Source organism: Myotis nattereri (assembly GCF_964212035.1).
Source record: "Myotis nattereri genome assembly, chromosome: 14".
In the NCBI taxonomy this organism is placed as follows: domain Eukaryota; kingdom Metazoa; phylum Chordata; class Mammalia; order Chiroptera; family Vespertilionidae; genus Myotis; species Myotis nattereri.
The window spans coordinates 54,157,535-54,181,190 of NC_138089.1; the positions used below are offsets into that span (position 1 = coordinate 54,157,535).

Here is a 23,656-nt window from a genome sequence, read left to right on the forward strand (position 1 = left end):
AGTCCAGAGATGAAAACTACAATGTCCAAGATGAACGTACACTGGGTGGGATTAATGGCTAATTAGGCATTGCAAAGAAAAGATTAGTGAACTTGAAAGACGAATAGTAATAGAAACTTTGACCCTGAGGTCTGCTAACCTCCTGTCTGAAGAGTAATAGTGCATCTCATCTCTTCTTATAACTATTTGATATAACCTTGTTGATGGTGATGATGTGTGTATGCTAGTTTTTGCTAGAAGCAGTGAAAATAGTCTTGTTTTCATTTGTTTTATCACTGTTGCCTAAATTTAATGCCTGAAATGATTTTAGGGCTCACCCCCAAGAATAGGAAACAAACACAAAATTAAATGTATAGACTATTGTGATGTCTGAGATGGAAAATAGATCGGATGGGAATAGCAGCAGATTAGACACTGTACAAGAAAAGATTAATGAACTTGAAGGCTAGCAATAGAAACTGCTAAATGAAACTGAGGAAAGAATTTATAAAAAATGAAGAGAATCAGTGAGCTAATACAAACATTAAGCAGCATAATATACATGTTATTGGAATCTCCAATGTGTGTAGAAAATATTAATGTTTGAGGTCATTACAGCCTTGACTGGTCAGAACCTTTTGTGGGATGAGCAGTGGCTAGTGGCATATCTTTGCCTGCTTTTAAGAACGAAGGTTTCTTGGGGAAACGGCTGATTACAGGGCTTTCACAGATAATATACAAGATGAATCTGGAATACCTTCTTTTGTCAGAAAGTAAATATTTTTTATTAAAACAAAAAAATCATAATAATAGATGAGCCTGGTTCACGGATCTCCCAGTGGCCAAATCAGCGAGAATTTAATCATTAAAACCATTAAGTGCAGTAATAAATTATAAATAATTTATTAAGTCCACAACAATAAATGGGGGAAAGGAATGGTTTTTTTCATTGTAGTGAACTGCCATGCCAGTGCTGACTGGTAAATGTTGAGGAGTGTTGTACAGGGAGAATTATCATTTTACAGCCACCATAAAGCAGTCATAAAGATTAGATCAGGCAAGGATCATCAACAGATGCTAAGTATAGGAGAATATTTTGATGAGCAAGATATTTACATGGTTTTAAAGTGTCTCTTCACAGAGTACCTTTTAGTTGCAAAATACAAAATAGTTCCTGCATACTGGAGAAATCAAAAATTGCCCTGAGTAGATGATTAACATCACTAATGAGGGGCAGACGAGCACGTGCTTCCCTAAGATATGAAACCCTAGGAAGGACACAACACTGTAGAATTCCAGCTGTGAGTTCATATAATTAGTCTAGATGAGGAGGAACCATCAGACAAACACAGATCAGGAGCATTCTATTCAAATAAAGTGTGTGGGGGGTATTCTTCAAAAATATTTATGTGTCAGATAGAAGCAACCTAAAGAGACATGACCGCTAACTGCAATACACGACCCTAGAGTTTATCCTGTACTGGAAGAAAAACAGGCTATAAAATGAGGTCTGTTGAAAAAAGTTGGATTATGGACTATAAATAAAAGTACTATTGTTAAAGTTACTGAAGTTGGTAACTTCAGTAGTGTTATGTAAGAGAATATCTCTATTGCCCTGACCGGTTTGGCTCAGTGGATGGAGCGTCGGCCTGCGGACTCAAGGGTCCCGGGTTCGATTCCAGTCGGGGGCATGTGCCTTGGTTTCGGGCACATCCCCAGTAGGGAGTGTGCAGGAGGCAGCTGATTGATGTTTCTCTCTCATCGATGTTTCTGGCTCTCTGTCCCTCTCCCTTCCTCTCTGTAAAAATCAATAAAATATTTTTAAAAAAAGAGAGAATATCCCTATTAAGAAATACAATAACTATTCAGTGGTAAACAGCTATTTATTAATAACTATTATTATCTATTAAAGAGAAAATGAGCATTGAAACAATAAAGCAGATGAGGAATAAATACTATTAATAGGTGAATCTGGGTAAAGGGTACACTGGTGTTCTTTGTATTGTTCTTTATGTAAGTTTGACATTTTTTCCAAATAATAAAGTTTTTTGTTTTTTTTAACAAGGTTTGAGGTTGGCCATATACTTGCTGTGATACATTAGCTATTTGCTAAACCTTGATTCTCCTTAATAAAATGGTGGTGAGAATTTTAAAACAAACCCAAACTTACGTTTTAATTAGTCTAAATCCATATTTGGTAATTTTCCATAAATTGGTATTTGTTTAGAGATAAAGTTTTTGGGTTTTTTTGTTCCCCAGTAGTATCCAGAATTACTACTAACTGTTTTGATTTATTAAATAACTTTAGCTTAGATTTTCATATGGTAGATTATAATTGGTTTTTCAATTTTGGCTCTAGAGTTTTCTTCATTAAAGCCCATAATCATAATTACCCTGTGTTGAGAATTATTAAATATTAGCTTGAAGATTGACATTTGGTCTGGTATATTACACACATAATATGTTCATAATTAGTAGAAAGTTGTGCTTTGAAAAATGTGACCTTCCTGCTGTCTGAGAACTCAGTCTCATTATGTTTGTTTATAAACTTCAAGTTGTGAGCTCTTCAGATACCATCAGTACAGGCCACCTGGACAAAGATTGTAATAGTCACAATAGTTTTCTTTTTCCTGAAAACTTTCGTGAGAGTTGCCGGTGAGTGAATGTGTGGATCAGAAGAAATGGAGTTCACTTGCGGTTCAGCTTTCTGTGCAGTTTGGAACTGACCAAGGAACCCGAGTTTTGAGTTAACAAGGCTTCTTTTTTTGTATTTCTTTTAGTCTCCCCGAGTGAAAGAATTATCAAATTCTGAGGTAAGTAGTTGTGATTATTGAATTGTTAAAGAATATGGGCTTTTGTTTGGGTTTGGTTTTAATGTTAAGCACATCCTATATAATAAAGAGCTAACATGCTAATGAGACCAAACAGCAGAACAACCGGGGCTGTGAGGGCCAAGGCAGCCAGCGCTGAGTGTTCATATATTAACATGTATCAGAATTTACTTCCTTCCTTTTAAAGGCTGAATAATATTCCATTGTATGTATATACCACATTTGTTTATCCATTCATCTGTTGGTGACACTTGGATTGCTTCCATCTTTTGACTGTCCTGTATAATAAAAGCCTAATATGCTAAGTGTCTGGTCATCCGGTCAGCCATTCAACCAATCAAAGTGTAATATGCTAATGATATGATAAGGCCGCTCAACTGCTCGCTATGACGTGCACTGACCACCAGGGGGCAGACAGTCAACTGGGTCACTAGGATGTGCCACCAGGGAGCAGATGCTCCAACCGGTAGGTTAACCTGCTGCTGGGGTCTGGCCTATCGGGATTGAGCGAGATGGGCCGGACACGCCCCAGAGCCCTCCCCAACTGGCCAACCTCCTGTGTCCCTCCTTGGCCCCAATCGGGCACTGGTGGGGTCCCTCGGCCTGGCCTGTGCCCTCTTGCAATCTGGGCTGAGGAGCTCCCTCCCCACCTCACCCCGAGTTCTTGGATTTCGTGCACCGGACTACTAGTTGTTAATAAAATTCCTATGAAAATGGCTGCACAAATACCTGTTGAAGTCCCTGCTTTCAATTCTTTCAGTTCTGTACCCAGAAGGGAATTGCTGAATCCTACGATAATTCTGTTATTAAGTTTTTGAGGAACCACCATACTGTTTTGCAATGCACAAACTTCCAGTTTCTCCACATCCTCTCATTACTCTGTTCCTGTGTTTATTTTTGGCAAACATATATGTGCATGCTTCATTTTAAAAAGTGTTAATAATTATATTAAGATTTTGAAAACTAATCTTAAAGTTCTGTTTTTCTATCAAAATCCAGAACCAGTGAGTAACGTTTGATTTCCTCTATATGAAACTAAATGAACACAAAATTTTACTTCCTGATCTCCTTGATTTTGCTTATATATTATGAGCTGTTAGACCTCTCTTCTTGTCCTTCTAATTTTTTCTCTTTTAACTCTAAATTTGATTTCTTTTCACTAACTTTTCTTCTCCAAGTTACATAATTAAAATGTAGAAATATTTCAAACATGCAAAATAACATATATAATGTCTATGTTAGTCATGAAGTTTCATATCCATTTTGAAAAGCATTTCAGCTATATTAAGGAATTACTGGCTGATTGTCTTTCTTTATAAGTAATGGAAAGTCTCTAGACATAGAAAAAGGTAGCTTGTATAATTTTGTATTGCATACTTAAATTTGTATTTTTTTTTTAATTTTTTTTTTTTTAAATTTGTATTTTGAACGTGCTATTTTGCTGGGCAAAGGGTGCAGAATAGATGTGGTTAAAAGTAAGTATGATACAATGAACTGCTATATTGAAGAAGAAAAAAGTGAACCACTAATATATGCTGCAGCATCACTGAACAAACTATGCTAAGAAGCCAGACACAAAAGAATGCATTGTTTTTTGAGGTCCAGCCAACCTTGCTCAATGGCAATGAATGAAACATTATTCAAGGATATTCATTCTGTTACAGCTGTTTCCAACAACGGATCCCGTGGGTACTTTACTTCAAGTTCCAGAAGAGATTTCTGCTCATCTACCTCAGCCAGCTGGGCAGACGCCTGCACAGCCAACTCAAGTCTCTCTCCCACCCCCCGCAGAGCCAGCAAAAACAGCTCAGGTAAAGCAGGGGCATGCGTTAGTGGTTAGCCTCTGGGAAGATGTAAAAAGCAGACAGGAATGTGCTCATATAATAAGGTGACCTTAGTATATTAGGTGGTAGATTTTGAAACAAGTTTGAATTCTTTTCCCCCATTTTTAAATGTATGCAGAGAAGAGAGTTTTATAAGGATCACAGAGATTTTTAAGCAAAAAAAAAAAAAAAAAATGTTAACAATGGAAACATTTCAAACATCAAAACTTGGGGGTTAATGTTGTCAGCCATTTATTAGATCCTTATTATGTTTAACTTCAGAATGCAGCTGACAGTTATCTTGACACTAGGAAAATTGTCGACTGTTCTCTTTTTGTTCACTTTTGTTTGTGTTATTTATTAATACTGTCTACAATCCTTGATTTTCCAGTATTCCTCTTTTTAAGCTACTTGTCAGTTGTATGGGGGTTGACTTTATTAAAATGAGGGAATGCCATCTGTAAATGCACACACTCCGGAGCACACAGACTTATGAAAGCAGCGGGGGAAGTTGCTGCCTTGGAGTGCGTGTCCTCCCACAGCAGGGAACGTCCTCGGGACCAGGGTGGCCTCACCTGGCGACGGAGAAGCTTGCTGCCAAGTGGACGGTTCCTCTGCAGATGAGCAGCAGTCCCCTCCATGCGTAGCAGTCCTGGCAGTGACTCTACCTTTCAATGCTTTTTAGGCTCTGTCTCCAGGAGCAGGTTCACAAGAAACCAAGATCCCCATCAGCCTAGTACTAAGATTAAGGTCAGTCGACGTTTTTGTTTTGTTTTGTCTTCTGAATACTCTGAACACGCTCTTTTCTCTTCGAAAGTTACTCCTTGTTCCAATGGTCTGTGCCCAAGAGTAAACAGATAGGCTTGCGTGTCCTCCTGGCATCGGGTGCATTTGCTTGCAGGTGTATTATTTCACTCTGAAATAATAGGAGCAGCGTGAGGCCTTGGATGTTGACAGTCAACTGGTACATACTCTTCATTGTTTCTCCACTAATTGTGCATTGCAATGTAGGTCGTTCAGATTAGGAATATGGCCTTTAACCGAGGAACAGTTTTTAGGGGAGTAGCACTAAGTGGGCTTCTCTGAAAATTAGTCTTGTAATTGTGACCGTATAAATAGCATGGACTCTGCGGTCAACTAACCCAAGAGTGGAGTGCTTTCTGATTGTGAGAGAGCAAATAACGGCCTTCTCCTTAAAAGTGGAGGGAAAACTCCTACGTGTGTAGTTTTGTCTGTTTCTCTATTTTACAGCAAGTGCTCTAATTGATGCTTCTTGGTGGGGCTGCAACAGATTGCTCGCAGGAAGTGCCATGGTGGCGATCTGTTCATTTTAACCCTCTCCCTTTGCAGGTAGTTGGATTAGGATTCCAGAGCATTCTTATCAGAATAGCTGTGAATGTTGTATTGCTATAAAGTCTCATTCTACTCATAAATGAACTTTAAATATTTATGCCCTAACTGGTTTGGCTCAGTGAATAGAGTGTCAGCCTATGGACTAAAGGGTCCCAGGTTAGATTCCGGTCAAGGGCATGTACCTTGGTTGAGGGCACATGCCCAGTGGGGAGTGTGCAGGAGGCAGCTGATCGATGATTCTCTCTCATCGATGTTTCTAACTCTCTATCCCTCTCCCTTCCTCTCTGTAAAAAAATCAATAAAATATATATTTTTTAAAAAATCAATAAAATATATTTTAAAAAAAATAAAAATTTATTTACTGATTTGGGGAGGGAGGGGAGAGAAGAGAAAGAGAGAGGTTTTTTGTTCCACTTATTTATGCATTCATTAGTTGATTCCTGTATGTACCCTGACTGGAGATTGAACCTGCAACCTGGTTTATCAGGATGACACTCTAACCCAGTGATGGCGAACCTATGACACACGTGTCAGAGGTGACACGCGAGTTCATTTTTTGGTTGATTTTTCTTTGTTAAATGGCATTTAAATATATAAAATAAATATCAAAAATATAAGTCTTTGTTTTACTATGGTTGCAAATATCAAAAAATTTCTATATGTGACACGGCACCAGAGTTAAGTTGGGGTTTTTCAAAATGCTGACACGCCAAGCTCAAAAGGTTCGCCATCACTGCTCTAACCAACTGAGCTACCTGGCCAGGGCAGAAAACAATTTAGTTTTAGAAGCATCACATGAGATTGTTCAGGCCTTCTTAAACTGTACTAACACTTTTAAAAGACTTTCACTAAATTATATTGACTCATTTCTCCTTCCACATATGAATTCCTAGTCATCCTCTTGATATGACCATAATTAGAGATAGAGGTAGCAAGAGCTGTTTGGAGAATGTTTTGATTTTACCACTAGGAGCAATGAAATTATGCCATAAATGTGAGGAAAGCAGATCTGGTTACCTTTTCTTTACAAAAGCCTCCTCAGTGTACCCTATCTCATCTCAAATAGTTCTGAATTAATAGAGTGTCTTAGTAATCTCATCCTATTTTAATTGTACTTAGAGAATACCACTTGTCTCTTTTTGAAAATTTGTTATGCTGCCTTCTAGCAGTCAGTAGACAGTACAAAACTTCTACTTGACGTGTGCTCCAGGAAGGTGGAGAAGGTACTTGGAAGGGATGCAGTTAGCTTTCTAGAGGGTGGTTTCTTAATGGACTGTGTTGCAATCCTGTTTATGGAGGAGGGGGCTAGATTCTTCTCGCTGATGAAAACTTTGAGGTTAAATGATGAGGTTAAAGACAATATTATTGTCTTTAAAGGTGTTGGTGCTTGACATGTCAGTTAAATCACTAGTGATGCTAAATGTTGGACCTACTTTTAATCAGCTTTCAGAAAGAATAGATTGAACAGTTATACAGTCAACAGATTATATATGTGTGTGTGTGTGTGTGTGTGTGTGTATATATATATATATCTCACTCTTAGCTACTAAGGAAGAATATGGAAAAAAGAGAAAATGAAATGCCTCACTTGATAATCAAGTCTGGGTTGGAAGTTGATTTGGATTATGTACTAATAGCTAAAATCAAATTTCAGGCAGTATACATGCAGAAGTACAAGTCTGGATGCAGGGCGCAGAGAAGGCGGTGCAAGGGTTGAATCATGTGGGGGCAGGTTGTGTTGGAGATGGGTAGCTGTATTTTAAGCACAATAACAGGAACCTCCTCAAGTATTTGCCAGTAGTCCTAAGCCCTCTGCATTGTTTAGATAAAATGGATTTGGGTTCTAAGTGATCAGACATATCTGCCGTTAGACATAATGTTCTAATTTCTCCACCTTTAACCGGAACCTCCAGGGAGCCTGGTTAATTTCAGTACGGTCTCTGTGGTATGTGTAACTTTTCCTTGCCCGTCACGTATGAGGACCTGTGGAGTCACATGTTAACTCTTTGCCGATATGGGCCCAGTTGTTTTCCCATCTCCTTGGACTGCCCAAGTCCTACCCATCCATTAAAACTTACTTCTGAGTTTTTTTCTCATCTCATTAGGACTAATGATATGATCTTTGGGAACAAGACAGTCTTGAGGCACAGCTTTCCTAATATATGTTGGCAGAGTCTGTGTGGGTAAATTCAGAAATTGATTTTATACATCCTCTTTTTTTCATAGGAATTCCAAAAAAGAACTAAATGATATTCGATTCGAATTTACTCCTGGGAGAGGTAAGTCATCAAAAAAACTGGAGCTAAAGTAACTGCTGCTTTGTTTAGTGAGAGGTGTTGTGAAGGTTTGTCCTTGAAATATGTTACGTAAAGGATGATAAAAATGTTCCAGATTGGGGGCATATGAATAAAATAATGCACTTTGTTACTACTAACCTCATTCAGAAAATCTAGTGCCGGTGACCTTGAATAGCATGGGTTTGAACTGCGTGGGTGCTTAGACACAGATTTCCCAATGAATACTGTAGATGTATTTTGTCTTCCTTGTAATGTTCTTAATAACATTTTCCTTTCTCTATTATTAGACTGCAGCATATAATACATGTAACATACAAAATATAGATTACTTCTCTGTTTATGTTATTGGTAAGGCTTCCAGTCAACAGTAGGCTATTAGTAGTTAAGTTGTGGGTATAGTCCAGAATTTCCCAATGCACTGCTGGTCAGAGCCCCTGCCTGCCCCTCATGTTGTTCAGTGGTCATCTGTATAATACAAACAGTAATTAATACAGTTCTAATTCACTGTTACTGTTGGCCAGGCTTGTGCTCTGATAATGTACATTATCTCATTAAATTCTCAAAACAACCCACTACGTAAAGATTACCCGCATTGTATGGATGATGAAATCAAGGGACAGGTGAAGTAACTTGGCTGGGAAGAGGCGTAGCTGGAATTCAAACCCATATCTGTCAGAGGCAAAGTTCTTGCTCTTATCACTGGACATGGTTACCCTCATGACAATAAAGAAGAAAAAAACGAGGCTTCCAGACTCGTCTCTCCCAAGGCTAAAACTGAGCCTGTCGTGCAGTTTCTGGCCATGCACTTCTCCCTGGAACATGGCTTATTGCCTTCGTACTCAGTGTTCAGATCTGGGGCGTGGCCAGCAGCAAACAGATACCTGTCCTCTGTGCCAAGCGTAATCTTCTTGCTGCCTTATATCATCAGCCACTGACTATGGAAGAGAGCAGGTGCAGATGTACAGAGGGGTAGTCGCTCTACTTTTTAAAAACCAGGCAGGGTCACATACTTAAGAACTAATTCAAATTGCTGGTTGTCTGCACAAGTGTGTGCATGTCCCCTCTGAGGGGCTCAGGGTTCAGCCCTTGTGGGGGAGCATCGCTGACTCAGCTGGGGGTGAGGGTAACTGGGGATACTCTGTCTTCATCTTTTTCGTTTCTCATTACAATTGCTCAGATTATAGCACCCAACATAATTAGCTATGAAGAAACGCCCATCATCACCATCATAAAAGATTTCAGCAAAAAGTTGGGAGTGTGATCCCAAAAACAATAGATTGCATTTTATTTTTTCAAGATTTAATTGAGAGAGAAAATAAATCACTGTTTTATTAGCCCTGGGGATGTGGCAGGTTTGCCATCATGTCTCAGAGCTCCTGAGGCACAGGCCAGGGCTGCCCTTGGACCAGGCGTCTCCTCACCAGCATCCCTGGCAGGTGCTCTCCCACTGAAATGACACCGTTATTGAGACAATTATCTTTACCTTGAGCTCACATTTGCTGTCTGGTTGTATTGCTTTTGCCCTCCAGCTAGACCTGTGAGAATTCCTCAGTTGAGATAATCCCAGTGCTTAAACCTACGTGTGTGGGAGGAAGACCTCCCCCTGCCTCCTTGGTTCTGTAGATTTAGTAGCTGAAGCCTGGCAGTGCCAACGCCTGCTCGGAGGGTTAGCAGTGACGTGCCGCACAAGAAATGAAACACCTCTGCTTTGTCCTTGCAGATACCGCAGAGGGCGTCTCTCAGGAACTCATCTCTGCCGGCCTGGTGGATGGAAGGGATTTAGTCATAGGTAACTCCACTCTGCTCTACCCTTCCCCCCGTCTCTGTCTGTGTACTTAGGACCAAGAAAACCAGGCTTTGATTCCACTGAGCGCATATCAGTGGTTCTTGGAATGGTCCTTGGCTTGGCTGAAATAACAAGTATTGGGCACAGTTCCTTACAAAAAAAGAAAATGTCACTCCTGAGTTTGCTTTGTGACCTTTGGTGATAGTGAAAAGCCCACCCAGATCGCTGGGAGACGGGTAGAAGTGATGACAAAAATTACAAGTTAAAGTAAGCGTGGCCATGTCCAATCCATTTTGGAGGATGAGCGCTACCCTTGTGGAGCTAAGAGGTAAACAGAAATCTTTAGAGTTAGTCCTAGAAAAAGCAGGCAGTGAGATAATGCACAGTCAGCTTTGGGGAGTGATGAAACTTTCTGCTTCCATTTTAATTGTACATAGAAGATTAAAAACTACCATTTAAATTCTTAAAATATGGCTGAAAATGGATCGACTAAGCTCATTACTTTTTCTGTTTGATTGCAGTGGCAGCTAATTTGCAGAAAATTGTAGAAGAACCTCAGTCGAATCGATCTGTCACTTTCAAACTGGTATTCGTCTCCTCCTCCTTATTAAACCATCTTCCTTTTTACACACCAGTAGCCCCTGCAGACCAGCTTCCATATTCTCTGGGTGATGAGAATTTTACTTTTATTTATTTATTTAAATATGTTTTTATTGATTTTAGAGAGAGGAAGGAGAGAGAGAGGAGAGAGAAACATCAATCAGCTGCCTCCTGCACACACCCTGACCGGGGATGGTGCCCTCAACCTGGGCATGTGCCCTGACTGGGAATTGAACCTGCGACCTTTCAATGCCCAGGATTCAATGCGACCTTTCTGAGCCACACTGTCCAGGGCTAGGTGATGGAAATTTAAAATATCGTGGATTGGGTTCACGTAGCCGCTCCCCAAGGTCCTGGGCTGAAGTCTCCCTTTGAGTGGCCCTCGCTTTCTCTGCCCTCCCAGGAAACCTCCTCCCCCAGGCCCTTGACTGTGCTCAGGAGAGATTGTGAGCTAATTTGACTCCAGCCCCATCCCTTCTGGAAGAGATCCCTTCATCTGCCTTCTGTTTCCCCTACTGCCTGCATTCCCACAATCCCCATATCAGTTTTAATTGCGACCTGTGATTTGTTTATAAATAGCCACAGCTTCTCATTTTGTTTGGTTCTTAGGCATCTGGTGTCGAAGGCTCAGATATTCCGGATGATGGTAAACTAATAGGATTTGCCCAGCTCAGCATCAGCTAAATCACAGCCCTGGACGAGGAGGCCTCAGAAGATTCCACACATGCGTATCTCTGTTACTTCTGTGGCCTAAACCCACTACTGCCAAAGAACCCAGCAACAAACTTCCCAGCTAGGAGTTTTAGAGGTCTTTCCTCATGTTCGTCTTGCCATCATCCCCCCGTTTCCCACAGTTGGATCACCAGTGGCCAGCATCCCCTTACAGAGTTCCGTTAGTCAACTTCCATGTCTCTATCTTCCTCCATCTGCGAAGTGGCCCGCGTGCCTCAGCCCAGGAGGAGATCTTTCAGCTCATCTTGCCTTACTCCACTGATGGCGCTGGGTGGAAAGTAGCAGCTGTGTCGGGCTTCCTCGTGCCGCCTCTTCTCCCACACCTGACAGGATGTGGGCACCTTGGGATGTCTCTTCACCCCACAGGAGTAGCAATTAAAAGTTGATTATCCAGCTGGAGCCCAGAGAATTTAATTTAGGGATTTTTTTTTAAATCTGATGTGAATTCTAGCAACCTTTGTTAGGAAAAAGCACAGCCTCAGATGGAGGCAGCCTAAACCGTCTTCGAGTTTTGTTCATGATGTTTCTAAGCGTTTTGCTGAAGCTGCTCTCAGGCACCCTCTTCATTATTCCCTCCAGAAAGGGTTGCTAGCCTTAACTTCAGCTGGTGCAAAACATCTGACTGTAGTCGAACTTCAGCCATCGGATCCTTCAAAGTGGAACTTGGAACTGTTTTTAGAGAAAATACCAAGTATCGGCTTGTTAAAGTGAATTTTCCCAGCAGTGGTTTTTGGACAGGAAAAAAAAAAAAATCATAACTCATATCATTGTGGAAGTTATTTATTTTCAGAATTTAAAAAATTAAATTGAAAAACTGCTCCTCAATCCTCCCCTGAAAATCAGTTTGCCTGGCCTCCAAGTCACGAGGAAATGCAAGGCTGAGATTTCTGCAGCAATAACGGAGACGCCACTGCGCTGGAGGGGCCTGCCTCCGCCCCTCGCCTGCACTGACCTTCGGAGGGGCCATCCTGCGGTGCACTGACCCTGGCCCGAGGCAGAGAGTGAAACCACATGTGCCGTGACTTAGGGTTTCTGACAGACAGTATTCATTTGATTTTCTACAGAAATAATGTAAATTATTCTTTAGGTTTTAAAAAAGAGCACTCATAATGCAATTTGTGAATAATCAATGGGGTTGATTTTTTTTTCCCTACTGTTTCACAGTCAGCCTTTGTCTAATTGCAAAGAGCCCTCACGCGTTTTGTATATGTAAGGGATCCTCAATCTGGCCTTACACCACACACAGAGGGGCTCTGGCCCCAGGAAGCGGGGAGAGCTGAGCTGCCTCTTAGGGAGTGGCTCCAGCACATCCAGCGTTGTTGGCCTGTGAATAGCAAGATTGCTTTACCTGGTTTTCTCGGAGTGTCTCAAGGCTCTCCCTACAGGTGACATGTCACAGCTCTTGTTCCATCCGGAGCTTGTAGTTTTAGTCACGGGCGTTCTTAGCCCACCCTGGATGCAAAGGCATGTTGGGAAAGGGGTGGATGTTGGGGAGTAGGAGAGAGGATGGGTTTGAGACGGAGGTTGGAAAGAAAGTAGATTACGGATCAGACACCAAAGCCCATGGTCCAAGCAGGATTGTTAATGGGAGAGAGCTTGCTGAGCCTAGGAAGAGGAAAGAAGGTTGATCAGCTTGCTGGGAAAATATTTACCTTTTCCTTTCTTTTTAAAAAAAATGTATTTATTTTTTTTAGAGGCAGGTAGAGGGAATAAAGATAGGGAGGTAGGAATAAGTTTGAAAAAGAGATAGTGTCCTCTTTGGCGCAAGACTAGTAGCTTACCTAGAGTCTGTGTTTTGGTGTCCAATAAACCCATCATCATCTACTTGTTTATGAGTCCAAAGGGTGTGGCATCACTGTTGTGGCTTTCTGTTTGTAGGCGATTAAAGCCCAGGCCGGGGGGAAGCAGCAGCCCATCCTCCTGCTCAGTGTCTCCAGCCAGCCATTACCTTTGGACGGCAGTGGGACAGGCACGGCAATGGAAGTGGCTGGGGCTTTCTCTTTGCTCCCAGTTCATTGTTTGCCTGCTGGGAACGAGGAGTCACCAGGCTGCAGGCCAGCGTTCGTTCTCGTGCATGCGGTATGGCGGGCTCCCGTTGCCGCCTCGCGCAGTGATGCTGAGAAAATAAGTGAACAGACACTTCCAGGTGGGACAGCACGGGACCTAGTGAGACCTCGCTCCTTTCCAGGAGTGGTGGGTGGTTCCGGGTGCACCCTTTTCCCACGGTCCCCAGGACCCCTGTGGCAGGGACTGACTTCAGCACAAGGTAACCTGTGCCAATGCTGTTTGTGAAATGTATGGTGTTTCTAAATGACTATTGGATTTGTTTGGTTTTTTTGCTTACGTTTTGAACCAAATCCTAGAGCCAGCTGATACTATTTAATAATCTGGAGGATAGAATAATAGTGTATCAATAAACGGAGGTTCCTCCTTACGACGTGTGCTAGATTATGGAAGATGTAAAATATTTGACTCACCCCCACCCCTTTTTTGACTTTGTATTTTGCTGCATGTTTCCTTCATTTTTAATCAATAAAGAGTAAATTGTCTGTGGTGGTGTAAGGAATCTTTACTTTAGTAGCGGTGAGTGGGGAGGAATGGGGAGTGGGTCAGAGAGTCTCTACTATAATTTTTCTTAAAAATGCGGAAAAGCGAAAGTGCACATAAACTTTAAACAATGTATATGACCTACAGAATCTTTGTACACATGGGAAAGCTGGAAGCCCAAAGGGGAAAGAGAGAGGATCCACCCAAAGAAGTTTGGCAGAATGGGATAGAGAACGCCGTACATTGATCTTTTCTGACTTGATCCTACTTGTGGATGTGGGCAGGGGAGGGATGCTTGAGTCAAGCTCGTGAGAGTTCCTTTAGGAAAGTTCAGAGCAGGGCTGAACTTGTCTCCATTTGGCTTTGAGATTGCAATGGTGGGGTTTCATAGAAGATTCTAGGCCCCTCTATTCCTCCACCTCCTGGAGAAGTAATCTCCCTGAGCATAATCCCTTCCAGGAAGGTGGCCTTTGACCAATGATAGGACTGCTTGTGGGTCTTGGTCATCCAGAGCTCAAGTCCTGGAATTGGCAGTATCAGAGCTGATTGAGTTTGCTTTTAAGATAAGCAGGTCATAAAAGTGGACTCTGACTATTGTGGGGAACAGAGAGGGGGTGCTGGTTATTCAAAAGTGACCCTGGTGTCTTGGGGACGGGCACAGCAGGAGCAGCACCCCTCCACTTGGCCATTCTCTCGAACACGGTCAGATCTTGTCGAGAGAGAGTGGTGATGCTCAGTGCAGCAGTTTACAGGTCCTTTCTTCGGGCCACCTCATCTACCCCTTTATTTTATAGAGAAGTTTTAGTTTCATAGCAAAATGGAACAGAAAGTATAGAGTTTCCATCTACTCCCTGAATCCATACGTGCACAAACTTCCCCGCTATCAACATCCTGCACCAGAGTAGTACATTTATTGCAGTCGATTAACCTACATTAATCAGTTACTATCACTCAAAGTCCAGATTCACTCTTTCTGTTGTGCATTCAATGGATTTGGACAAATATATAATGACATGTATCATCGTTACAGTATCGTACAGAATAGTTTCACTGCCCTGAAATCCTCTGTATTCTGCCTGTTCATTCTTCTCTCCCCTCTAGTTCCTGGCAACTGGTGATCTCTTTACTGTTTCCATACTTTTGCCTTTTCCAGAATGTCATATAGTTAAGATCATACAGTATTTAGCCTTTTCTGAATGACTTCCTTCACCTCGTCATATGCATTTAAGGTTTCTCCATGTCTTTTCATGGCTTGTTAGCCCATTTCTTTTTAGCACTAAATAATGTTCCCTGTCTGGATGTATCACAGTTTATTAATCCATTCACCTGCTGGTTGCTTCTAAGTCTGGGCAGTTATGGGTAAAACTGCAATGAACATTCATTTTGTGTGGATATAAATTTTCAACTCTTTTGGGTAAATATCAAGGAACCCAGTTGTGGACTGTATAATAAGAAAGAGTATGTCTAGTTTTATGAGAAGTCACCAGCTGTCTTCCCAAGTGGCTATACCATTTTATATTCTCACCAGTGAATATAGATTTGTCTGTACTCATATGTATGTGTAATGGTATCACTTTTTAATTTGCAATTCCCTAATGACAATCTTGAACATCTTTTCATTTGCTTATTTGCTATTTGGCAATATATATATATATATATTTGATTTCAGAGAGGGAAAGAGAGAGAAATGTCAATGATGAGAGAGAATCATCGATCGGCTGCCTCCTGCACGCCCCCTACTGGGGATCGGGCCCATGACTGAACTAGACTCCTTCCAAGACCTGGGTCTTTCATCTGGTAAGACTTCTCCCCGGGGTAAAAGATGGGAGGATGGACGCCTTTATCTTTGGAAGAGTCCTCTTTGAAGTCCTGCCTTTGTTCGTCTCACAGCTGAGGCCTGTGATAGAGAGACTTGGTCCTGTGCTCTTTGGTTGTCACTGAGCTTGCCTAGGGTCGCTGGGGCTACTCTGGGCAGCTGCATTTGTTTTTCATCTTGGCTTGTGTTTGTGATTGATTCCTTGATTAGAGATCAAAATATAGCTCTTGGCTCCTCTGTAATTGCTTTGTATTCTTGAATTGTCTTCATTGCTGAAAATGAAAAGCTTTTATGCCCTTGATGGGTCTCCTGTCCTCCGTGCTGCCTTGGGATTGACTGGTGTTACACACCACCAGTACCAGGACCCACAGGAGAAAGATGAGATGATCATGAGTCAAGAGGCTAGGTTGGTCCATGGACAGATGTAATAAATCTGCAGGCTGGGTCCTTGCAGCTCTCCTCCTGACTTACCCTGCTCTGCTAGCGTGGGCTGGTTGCTAGAGGGACTTCTGTGTCCCTTTGGGTATCGCAACTACTCTCAGAATGTGGATTCTATTGTGATGAGGGGTTTGAACTGGGTATGGGTTGTTTAGGATGTGGCTGTTGGCGGGGGTGTAGGGGGGCGCTGTATACTATATAATGTTTGGGTAAAGCTCTGTCCTGCGTGCTGGGCCTGGGAGGTTTCCAGTGTCTAATAAAACATCGTCTGATTCTGCAAGCCCGAGTGGACTAGTTTTTTCATCATCCTCCATCCTTGACAGGGAGCTGAGGTGTGAAGGTGCAGCTGAGTGCGGCTGGGTTAAACATTAATGCCGCCGTTATCACAGCCAAGAGGAGCAGGGAACCCTGGGCCAAGGTGCACAGCTCTCTGCCGGCCTCAGGCTGAGGACGTGGTGGCCAGTAGACATGGCTCAGTTTTCCGAGGTCTTGGCTGAAATAGGCGACTTCGGTCGCTTTCAGGTGCAGCTGCTGCTGCTGCTGAGTGTGCCCAACTTCCTGACCGCCTTCTATATGTTCGGCCAGGTCTTCATGGCCCTGGAGGAGCCCCACCACTGCTCAGTGGCCTGGGTCAAGAACCTCACCTTGAACCTGAGTGCTGCCGAGCAGCTGAACCTGAGCGTGCCCCTGGATGCTGCGGGCAATCCCGAGCCCTGCCGCATGTTCCGGCCGCCCCCCGACGGTGCCAGCCTGGAGGACATCCTCAGCCACCGTTTCAATGAGACACAGCCTTGCGAGGCGGGCTGGGAGTATCCCGAAGACAGGCCCCTGTCCCTAAAGAATGAGGTAGGCTGCCTTTGGGGCTGGCTGGCCACTTGTTTGGGGTCTGTCACTTCCTCTGCCATACGCCTTGCCCTTGCCCTCAGTCACTGGCGTTGCTGCCTTTGTCTTGCCCCTATGCCTGAATGGTTAACCACTGATATGCCTGTTTGTCTTTTTGCCAATTACCCTGTTTTTCTCTCTGTCCTCTGCCTCTAGGCCTGTCTACCTCTCCATCTGTTTCCTCTGTCTGGTCTCTTTGCCCATCCGTCTGTCCCTTTTTGCCTGTTCTTTTGTCTGTCCTGCCTGTCTGCCCAATCGCCTGCCTTTCTTCCTGTTCCCTCCTGCTTTTCTGTCTTTATCCCTTTCCCTCCCGTGTCCTCAGTCCGCGCCTGCGTGTACACCTGCGTGCCCATCTTCCTGTGTTTTCCCAGTGCTAATCTCTTTCCCTGTCCGCTCATCTGCCTTTCTGCTCACTTGCCTTGGCTTCCTACCTGTTAGCTTCTCTCTCCCGGTCTCCTCCTGCCGACCCCTTGGATGCTGGAGGACCCCTGTGACTCTAGGACTTGTCCTGTTGAGTACAGGTCATTGTTCTTGCTCAGTTCATTCTCCCGGAGGGACCCAGGCAGAAAACAGAAAGATCCCCACTCCATCCGCCTCCGATTAAGAGGACCCCTCGGCAAGCATCCTGGCCCACGCCGTTTCTTCCTAGATGGCGGGGTGGGTCTCAGAGCGGGGGTGGGACTTTGCCAGGGTGGCATCATGGACTGGCCATGGAGCTGGGACCCACGCGGCTCCTGCCATCCAGTGCCCTGCAGGAGTGGGACCGGGGGCGGAGGGGGCGGGCACGCCTGAGAGGATCAGCGCAGCTCTCACCTTCAGGTGGAGGACGCAATCTGGAATCCAGAGATTCAACATTTATTTTCCTCCAATGGGTAAAAAAGATTTCTTTCTTAGAAGCTCTCAGAGGCGAGTGTTTTACCCAAACTTCCCTTTAATATATGACCCTAAACCTGCCCAGAGCCCTGGCGCCCGAGGATGTGTTTTTCGGTCTTCGTTGGCCACCCCCTCACCCCGCCCAGAGGGAGAAGACAGCCCAGGCGCTCCCCCGCCTCTGGATCGCGTCCAGCTGGCTCTGTCCACCCCTCACTGGCCTCCCGTCTCCCCAGCATCACCCATCCCAGGTTCCGCCTTCACCGCCTCAGATGCTGGGGGGTGTGCCTGCCTCTCCACGTGCCCATGAACTCTGCCGGGCGGCCAAACAGCGCCATCCTAAATGCCCAGGCAAATATCCAGGTGGCTGGAAGCCCTGCTCGCCCTTGTCCACAGGCCGTGCAGGACTGTGCTTGGAGTTTTATTCAACCAAAGACCCCTGAGTATGCACCGTGGGGAACAGTCAGCCGGGGAGGCACCCTGCTCCCTTCTGCGGTTGCCCCGATGCTCAGGGGAAGACCTGGCTCCTCACTCAGAGAGAAAGGGCGCTGGGCCGGAGGCTAGAAGTTGCTTCCTCCGAATGAGGAAATGGGAGCTTCCGGAAGAGCTGCTGTGTGAGCTGGGCCCCCAGGCACCAGGAGGGTGAAGTGGAGTCAAGCTGTGTGCAGGGGGCACAGAACTCCCCGAGGGGCCCACACATCACTGGGATGAGGGGTGATCACATGGACTTCCTGGGTGGGCACGTGCAATAGACATGTGTTCAGAGTTACATGGACATGCATGTTATTCCTGGGGGTTCCAGTCTGTCTGTCTGTCTGTCTGTCGGGTTCCCTCTGTGTGTCTCCGGTGCATTGCCTCCACCTCCTCCCCCACCATGTCTGCGTGGACGGGCTCCCCTCCACCCTAACCTCCCCCCACTTAGTATTCTGACTGCCTGTGAGTGAGGACAGCTTCGGGGGGGGGGGGGGAGGGAGGGGGATTTTGCTTCTGGATGAGAGGACTTGGGAAGCCCGGGCAGGTCACAGGGGTTTCCTGGCTGTGAGGAAGAGGCCCGCTTTGTGGGGGAGCACCAATTAGTGCTTCTGTCAGAGGTCCCCAAACGCTGCATCCTTAGCGTGTTGGTAATTTTTCTTGGCATCTCTAGATACCAAGAAATACATAACTCTGCAAACAACTCAAGCATTTGTGTTCTAACAATTTAATAACTGTTCTTAAAAATTAAGACACAGATTAAAAGGACATATTTTTATTTCATTCTTAAAGAAACGCAATTACTTACTAATAGGATGTTTGGGCCTATTGGGAATGGCACACCTTCTCAATCCTTGAACGCTGCCACCCTCATTTTCGGATCCACATAGATTTTCTCACGGTGATTGCTTTTTCTCATAGCAATGGCCAAAAACACAACTTCCCATAGATATGAGCCACTGAGAGGAAAGTAGCGTGATCCCGTGTTGAAACAACCATCCTGAGCTAGTAGTTTATGTGATATCGGACAGATGTTACATATTGCTGTATTTTCCTTCACTAGTTTAAATATGCTACACTCATGTTCCCGGGGGTACCCTGACACATAGTTTGGGAACCGAGGGCACCTGCCGTGAGCCTCCGTAGTGGGTGGCCTAGATGATAAAGGACTTGTCCCCAGCTGCCCCTGGACTCATATCTGCCTGTGTCTGCCTCAGTTCAACTTGGTTTGTGATCAGAAGCACCTGAAGGAGACCTCGCAGTCAGTGTACATGGCCGGCCTCCTCATTGGCACTCTCATCTTTGGGCCCCTCTGTGACTGGTAAGAAACTTGATGAACCCATCCCTTCCCAAGCCTATCCCTTCCCTCGCTCACCCTTCCCTAGCCCACCCCTTCCCTAGCCCACCCCTTCCTTAGCTCATCTCTTCCCTAGCCCATCCCTTCCCTAGCTCACCCCTTCCCTAGCCCATTTCTTCCCTAGCTCACCCCTTCCCTAGCTCACCCCTTCCCTAGCCCACCCCCTTCCTAGCTCACCCCTTCCGTAGCTCACCCCTTCCCTAGCCCACCCCCTCCCTAGCTCACCCCTTCCCTAGCTCACCCCTTCCCTAGCTCACCCCTTCCCTAGCCCACCCCCTTCCTAGCTCACCCCTTCCCTAGCTCACCCCTTCCCTAGCCCATCCCTTCCCTAGCCCGTCCCTTCCCTAGCTCACCCCTTCCCTAGCTCACCCCTTCCCTAGCCCATCCCTTCCCTAGCCCATCCCTTCCCTAGCCCGTCCCTTCCCTAGCCCATCCCTTCCCTAGCCCGTCCCTTCCCTAGCTCACCCCTTCCCTAGCTCACCCCTTCCCTAGCCCACCCCTTCCCTAGCTCACCCCTTCCCTAGCTCACCCCTTCCCTAGCTCACCCCTTCCCTAGCTCACCCCTTCCCTAACCCACCCCTTCCTTAGCCCATCCCTTTCCTCACTCACCCCTTCCCTAGCTCACCCCTTCCCTAGAGAACCTTTGGCACCAGCACAAGGGCCTCAGGGTGGGACCGTGTACCCTCCACACACAGAGAGCCCAGGGCAGGGCTGAGTCTCCCTCTCTCCCCTCCCCTCCGAGATTCCCTCCCGGACCTGTCCCCTCTGTACCGCAGGATTGGTCGCAAAGCCTGCATCCTGATCCAGCTGCTGCTCTTCGCCATCATTGGCCTGGCCACGGCATTTGTGCCCACCTTTGAACTCTACATGGTCCTGCGCTTTGCTGTGGCTACAGCCGTCTCTGGCTACACCTTGACAAATGTCACCCTGCGTGAGTATCTGGCCTGCAGCCTGGGCCACAGGCGGAGTCCCTGGGGACAGGCCTCATCCCCACACTGCCTCAGGGGGCCTTGCCAGGGACTACACCTACAGGGTCACACCTGTGCTTCCTGGGCTGGGACTGAGGCCGCTATGCTGACAGGGTGGCTTCTGGGGAGATGGGGGGTGTGAGGGCAGGGCCTGGCCCAGTCTCCGCGTCTCCGTTCACAGTTGCAGAGTGGGTGGGGCCCTCGTGGAGGACCCAGGCCGTGGTCCTGGCCCAGTGCAGCTTCTCCGTGGGGCAGATGGCCCTGGCCGGGCTTGCCTATGGCGTCCGTAACTGGCGGCTCTTTCAGATCGCAGGCGCCGCGCCCGTCCTGCTGCTCTTCTTCTACTTCTGGTGAGGAGGTGCTTCCCAGAGCAAGCACCCTCAGTCAGCCGTGCTCCGCGGGCTTAGAGTGTAGACTCGCGTTCCTCCCATGGGCCGCTCAGGGACACGTCTGGGAGAGGGGCCTGCCCAGGGCATGGGGCTCAGTGTGCACTGGAACGGCCAGGGAGGCTCTCGGGTACTGGGGGGCTCTAGGACTTCGTGCCCCATACTCACACCTGTTCTTGACCTGCAGGGCTCTGCCAGAATCTGCCCGCTGGCTCCTGGCCCGGGGGAGGGTTGAGGAGGCTAAACAAGCCATCCAGAAGGCGGCCTCAGCCAACCGGCGGAAACTCTCCCCAGAGCTGCTGAACCAGGTACTCACGGCAGGGCGCTGCCTGCCCCTGATCTGACCCACAGACCGTTCTGCCTGCCTCACTCGGCGTCTTCCCCCCAGCTGGCCCCAGAGAAGACAGGCCCCTCGGGGAACGCCCTGGATCTGTTCAGACACCCCCAGCTCCGGAAGGTGACCCTGATTCTCTTTGCCGTCTGGTGAGGGCACTGGGGCCATGCCCCTCCCTGGTGTGTGACAGAGGGTGTGGGACAGTGGCTCTCTGGCTGGGATGGGCTGCTCGGGAATGACTGGGCCTCTCCCTGTCTGTCTAGCCCAGCGGTTCTCAACCTGTGGGTCGCGACCCCTTTGGCAGTCGAACGACCCTTTCACAGGGGTCGCCTAACACCGTCCTGCATATCAGATATTTACATTACAATTCATAACAGTAGCAACATCCCTGTCCAAGGCATAGCCGGCGACGGCAGAAGTCTACCTGACGGGGACTTCTGACCAAGTCAGGCCCCCTCTCTGAGTGTGATGGTGTCTCGTCACTGAGAAGTGAGAGGGACCCTTGGATACTTTGCAGGTTTGTGGACAGTCTGGGGTACTTCGGCCTGAGCCTCCAGGTGGGGGACTTTGGCCTGGACATCTACCTGACGCAGCTGATCTTCGGAGCCGTGGAGGTGCCCGCCCGCTACTCCAGCATCTTCATGATGCAGTACTTCGGCCGCAGGTGGAGCCAGATGGGGACTCTGGTTCTGGGGGGCCTCATGTGTATCAGCATCATCTTCGTCCCGGCAGGTACCTGCACTGGCTCTCCCCTGGCCCCACCCGCCCTCCCTCACCTGTGGCCAGAGGCCCATGGCTTCTCTTTCTGGAGCGAGGGCTTCCTTGGGGTTAAGTGTCTGGGTGCGTGGGGCAGGGAGCAGGGCCCAGGGGATGGGCTGTCTGCCCTCCGTGTGGCTGACCAGCCTCCTTCACCAGACCTGCCCGTAGTGGGCACCGTGCTGGCCATCGTGGGGAAGTTCGCCACAGCTGCTGGATTTACCATCTCCTACGTCTACTCCGCTGAGCTCTTCCCCACCATCATCAGGTAAGGCTGCTGGCACCGTTCCCCTCCTCCGCTCCCGAGACCCTGATGTTGGCCATCCCTCCTCCGCCCTCGCCGCCACCCACATATAGCTTTCTGGGTGGCTCTGGGCAGCCGTGCTGGGTGGGGGCCAGGGCATCTACAAATGTTGTCCAAATCCAAGTTGTCCCAGGCTGGTAGCAAAGTAAGCCACGCCCCGGCCACGTCAGGACTGTGCCATGGGATACATCTAAGAATGAATGGCTCCAAAGAAGGAACCGTCATGTGGGGGGAGGGGTACTCAGGAGGGGCAGCCTTCTCCCTGAAACTGGACAGCTGGGCAGGAGCGCAGTGGCTGACAGAGAGGCCTGGAGGTGGCAGCAGCCTTGGACTCTCAGTAGAGGAAGACGGGGGGTGGGGGAAGGGGGGGCGGAGGTGGGGGCCGGGTGCGCCTGGAGGCCCTGCAGGCCTGGGGGGCCATACAGAGATCTGGGCCCTCCCAAGGAAGTACGCTGAGCTGGAGCTGCAGCCTGGCGTTGAGGCCAGGTCCCCAGCTGGCACGGGCTTCCCCACAGGCAGACGGGCATGGGGCTGGTGGCCATCTTCTCGAGGATCGCGGGCATCCTCACGCCCCTGGTGATACTGCTGGGCGACTACCACGAGGCCCTCCCGATGGTCATCTACGGCAGCCTCCCCATCGGGGCGGGCTTGCTCTGTGCGCTGCTGCCCGAGACACGCGGCCAGACCATGAAGGACACCATCCAGGACCTGGACCAGGGCCCCCAGCCGCGGTGAGCAGCCCGCTTTCTCTGCAGCCCGGGACCCTGGCTTCCCATCAGTGCCCTACCTCAGCAGCCCACGCCTCTGCCTCACCACCCGTCCGTGGCCACTTACAGATCAATGAGGGGGTTTAGGAACCACAGACATCTGACTGGCCTTGGGGTTAGATCCCCCTACTTCGGGGAGGGACACTGCTATGGAGTCCCTTCCGGGTCAGCCAGTGACGGCTTTTCGCTCCCTCTAGGACTAAGAAGTTAGCGCCCGCAGAAAATGAAACGGGGGCCTCAGGAAGAACTCCCAGCCCAGGGGAGGCCTCTGTGAACAGCACGTCCTTCTGACCTCATTCCCTGGACACCGCAAGACCTGAGAGCAAGGCCGGCTTTGCTGATGGAGGCAACACACCAGG

The 23,656-nt window shown here is 47.2% G+C and overlaps 2 protein-coding genes across 2 annotated transcripts in view; both read left to right on the plus strand.

The window, feature by feature from the left end:
* Positions 1-13,950, plus strand: part of OXSR1 (oxidative stress responsive kinase 1) — a 66,818-nt gene extending 52,868 nt beyond the window's left edge. Inside the window, exons 12-18 of the mRNA XM_081105740.1 lie at positions 2,760-2,792; positions 4,475-4,621; positions 5,319-5,383; positions 8,213-8,265; positions 10,004-10,072; positions 10,591-10,655; positions 11,279-13,950. Coding sequence (XP_080961866.1) covers positions 2,760-2,792; positions 4,475-4,621; positions 5,319-5,383; positions 8,213-8,265; positions 10,004-10,072; positions 10,591-10,655; positions 11,279-11,353 — 507 coding nt within the window. The 3' untranslated portion in view covers positions 11,354-13,950. The remainder of the gene's footprint in view (positions 1-2,759; positions 2,793-4,474; positions 4,622-5,318; positions 5,384-8,212; positions 8,266-10,003; positions 10,073-10,590; positions 10,656-11,278) is intronic.
* A 2,720-nt stretch (positions 13,951-16,670) lies between these two features.
* SLC22A13 (solute carrier family 22 member 13) lies at positions 16,671-23,588 on the plus strand (the record flags this gene model as incomplete). Its single annotated transcript, XM_081106525.1, has 10 exons — positions 16,671-17,048; positions 19,643-19,746; positions 20,559-20,713; positions 20,932-21,100; positions 21,324-21,444; positions 21,525-21,619; positions 21,988-22,202; positions 22,386-22,494; positions 23,046-23,261; positions 23,495-23,588. 10 exons carry the CDS (start codon positions 16,671-16,673, stop codon positions 23,586-23,588), a joined length of 1,656 nt encoding a protein of 551 aa, XP_080962651.1.
* Between the last annotated feature and the right edge of the window lie 68 nt (positions 23,589-23,656).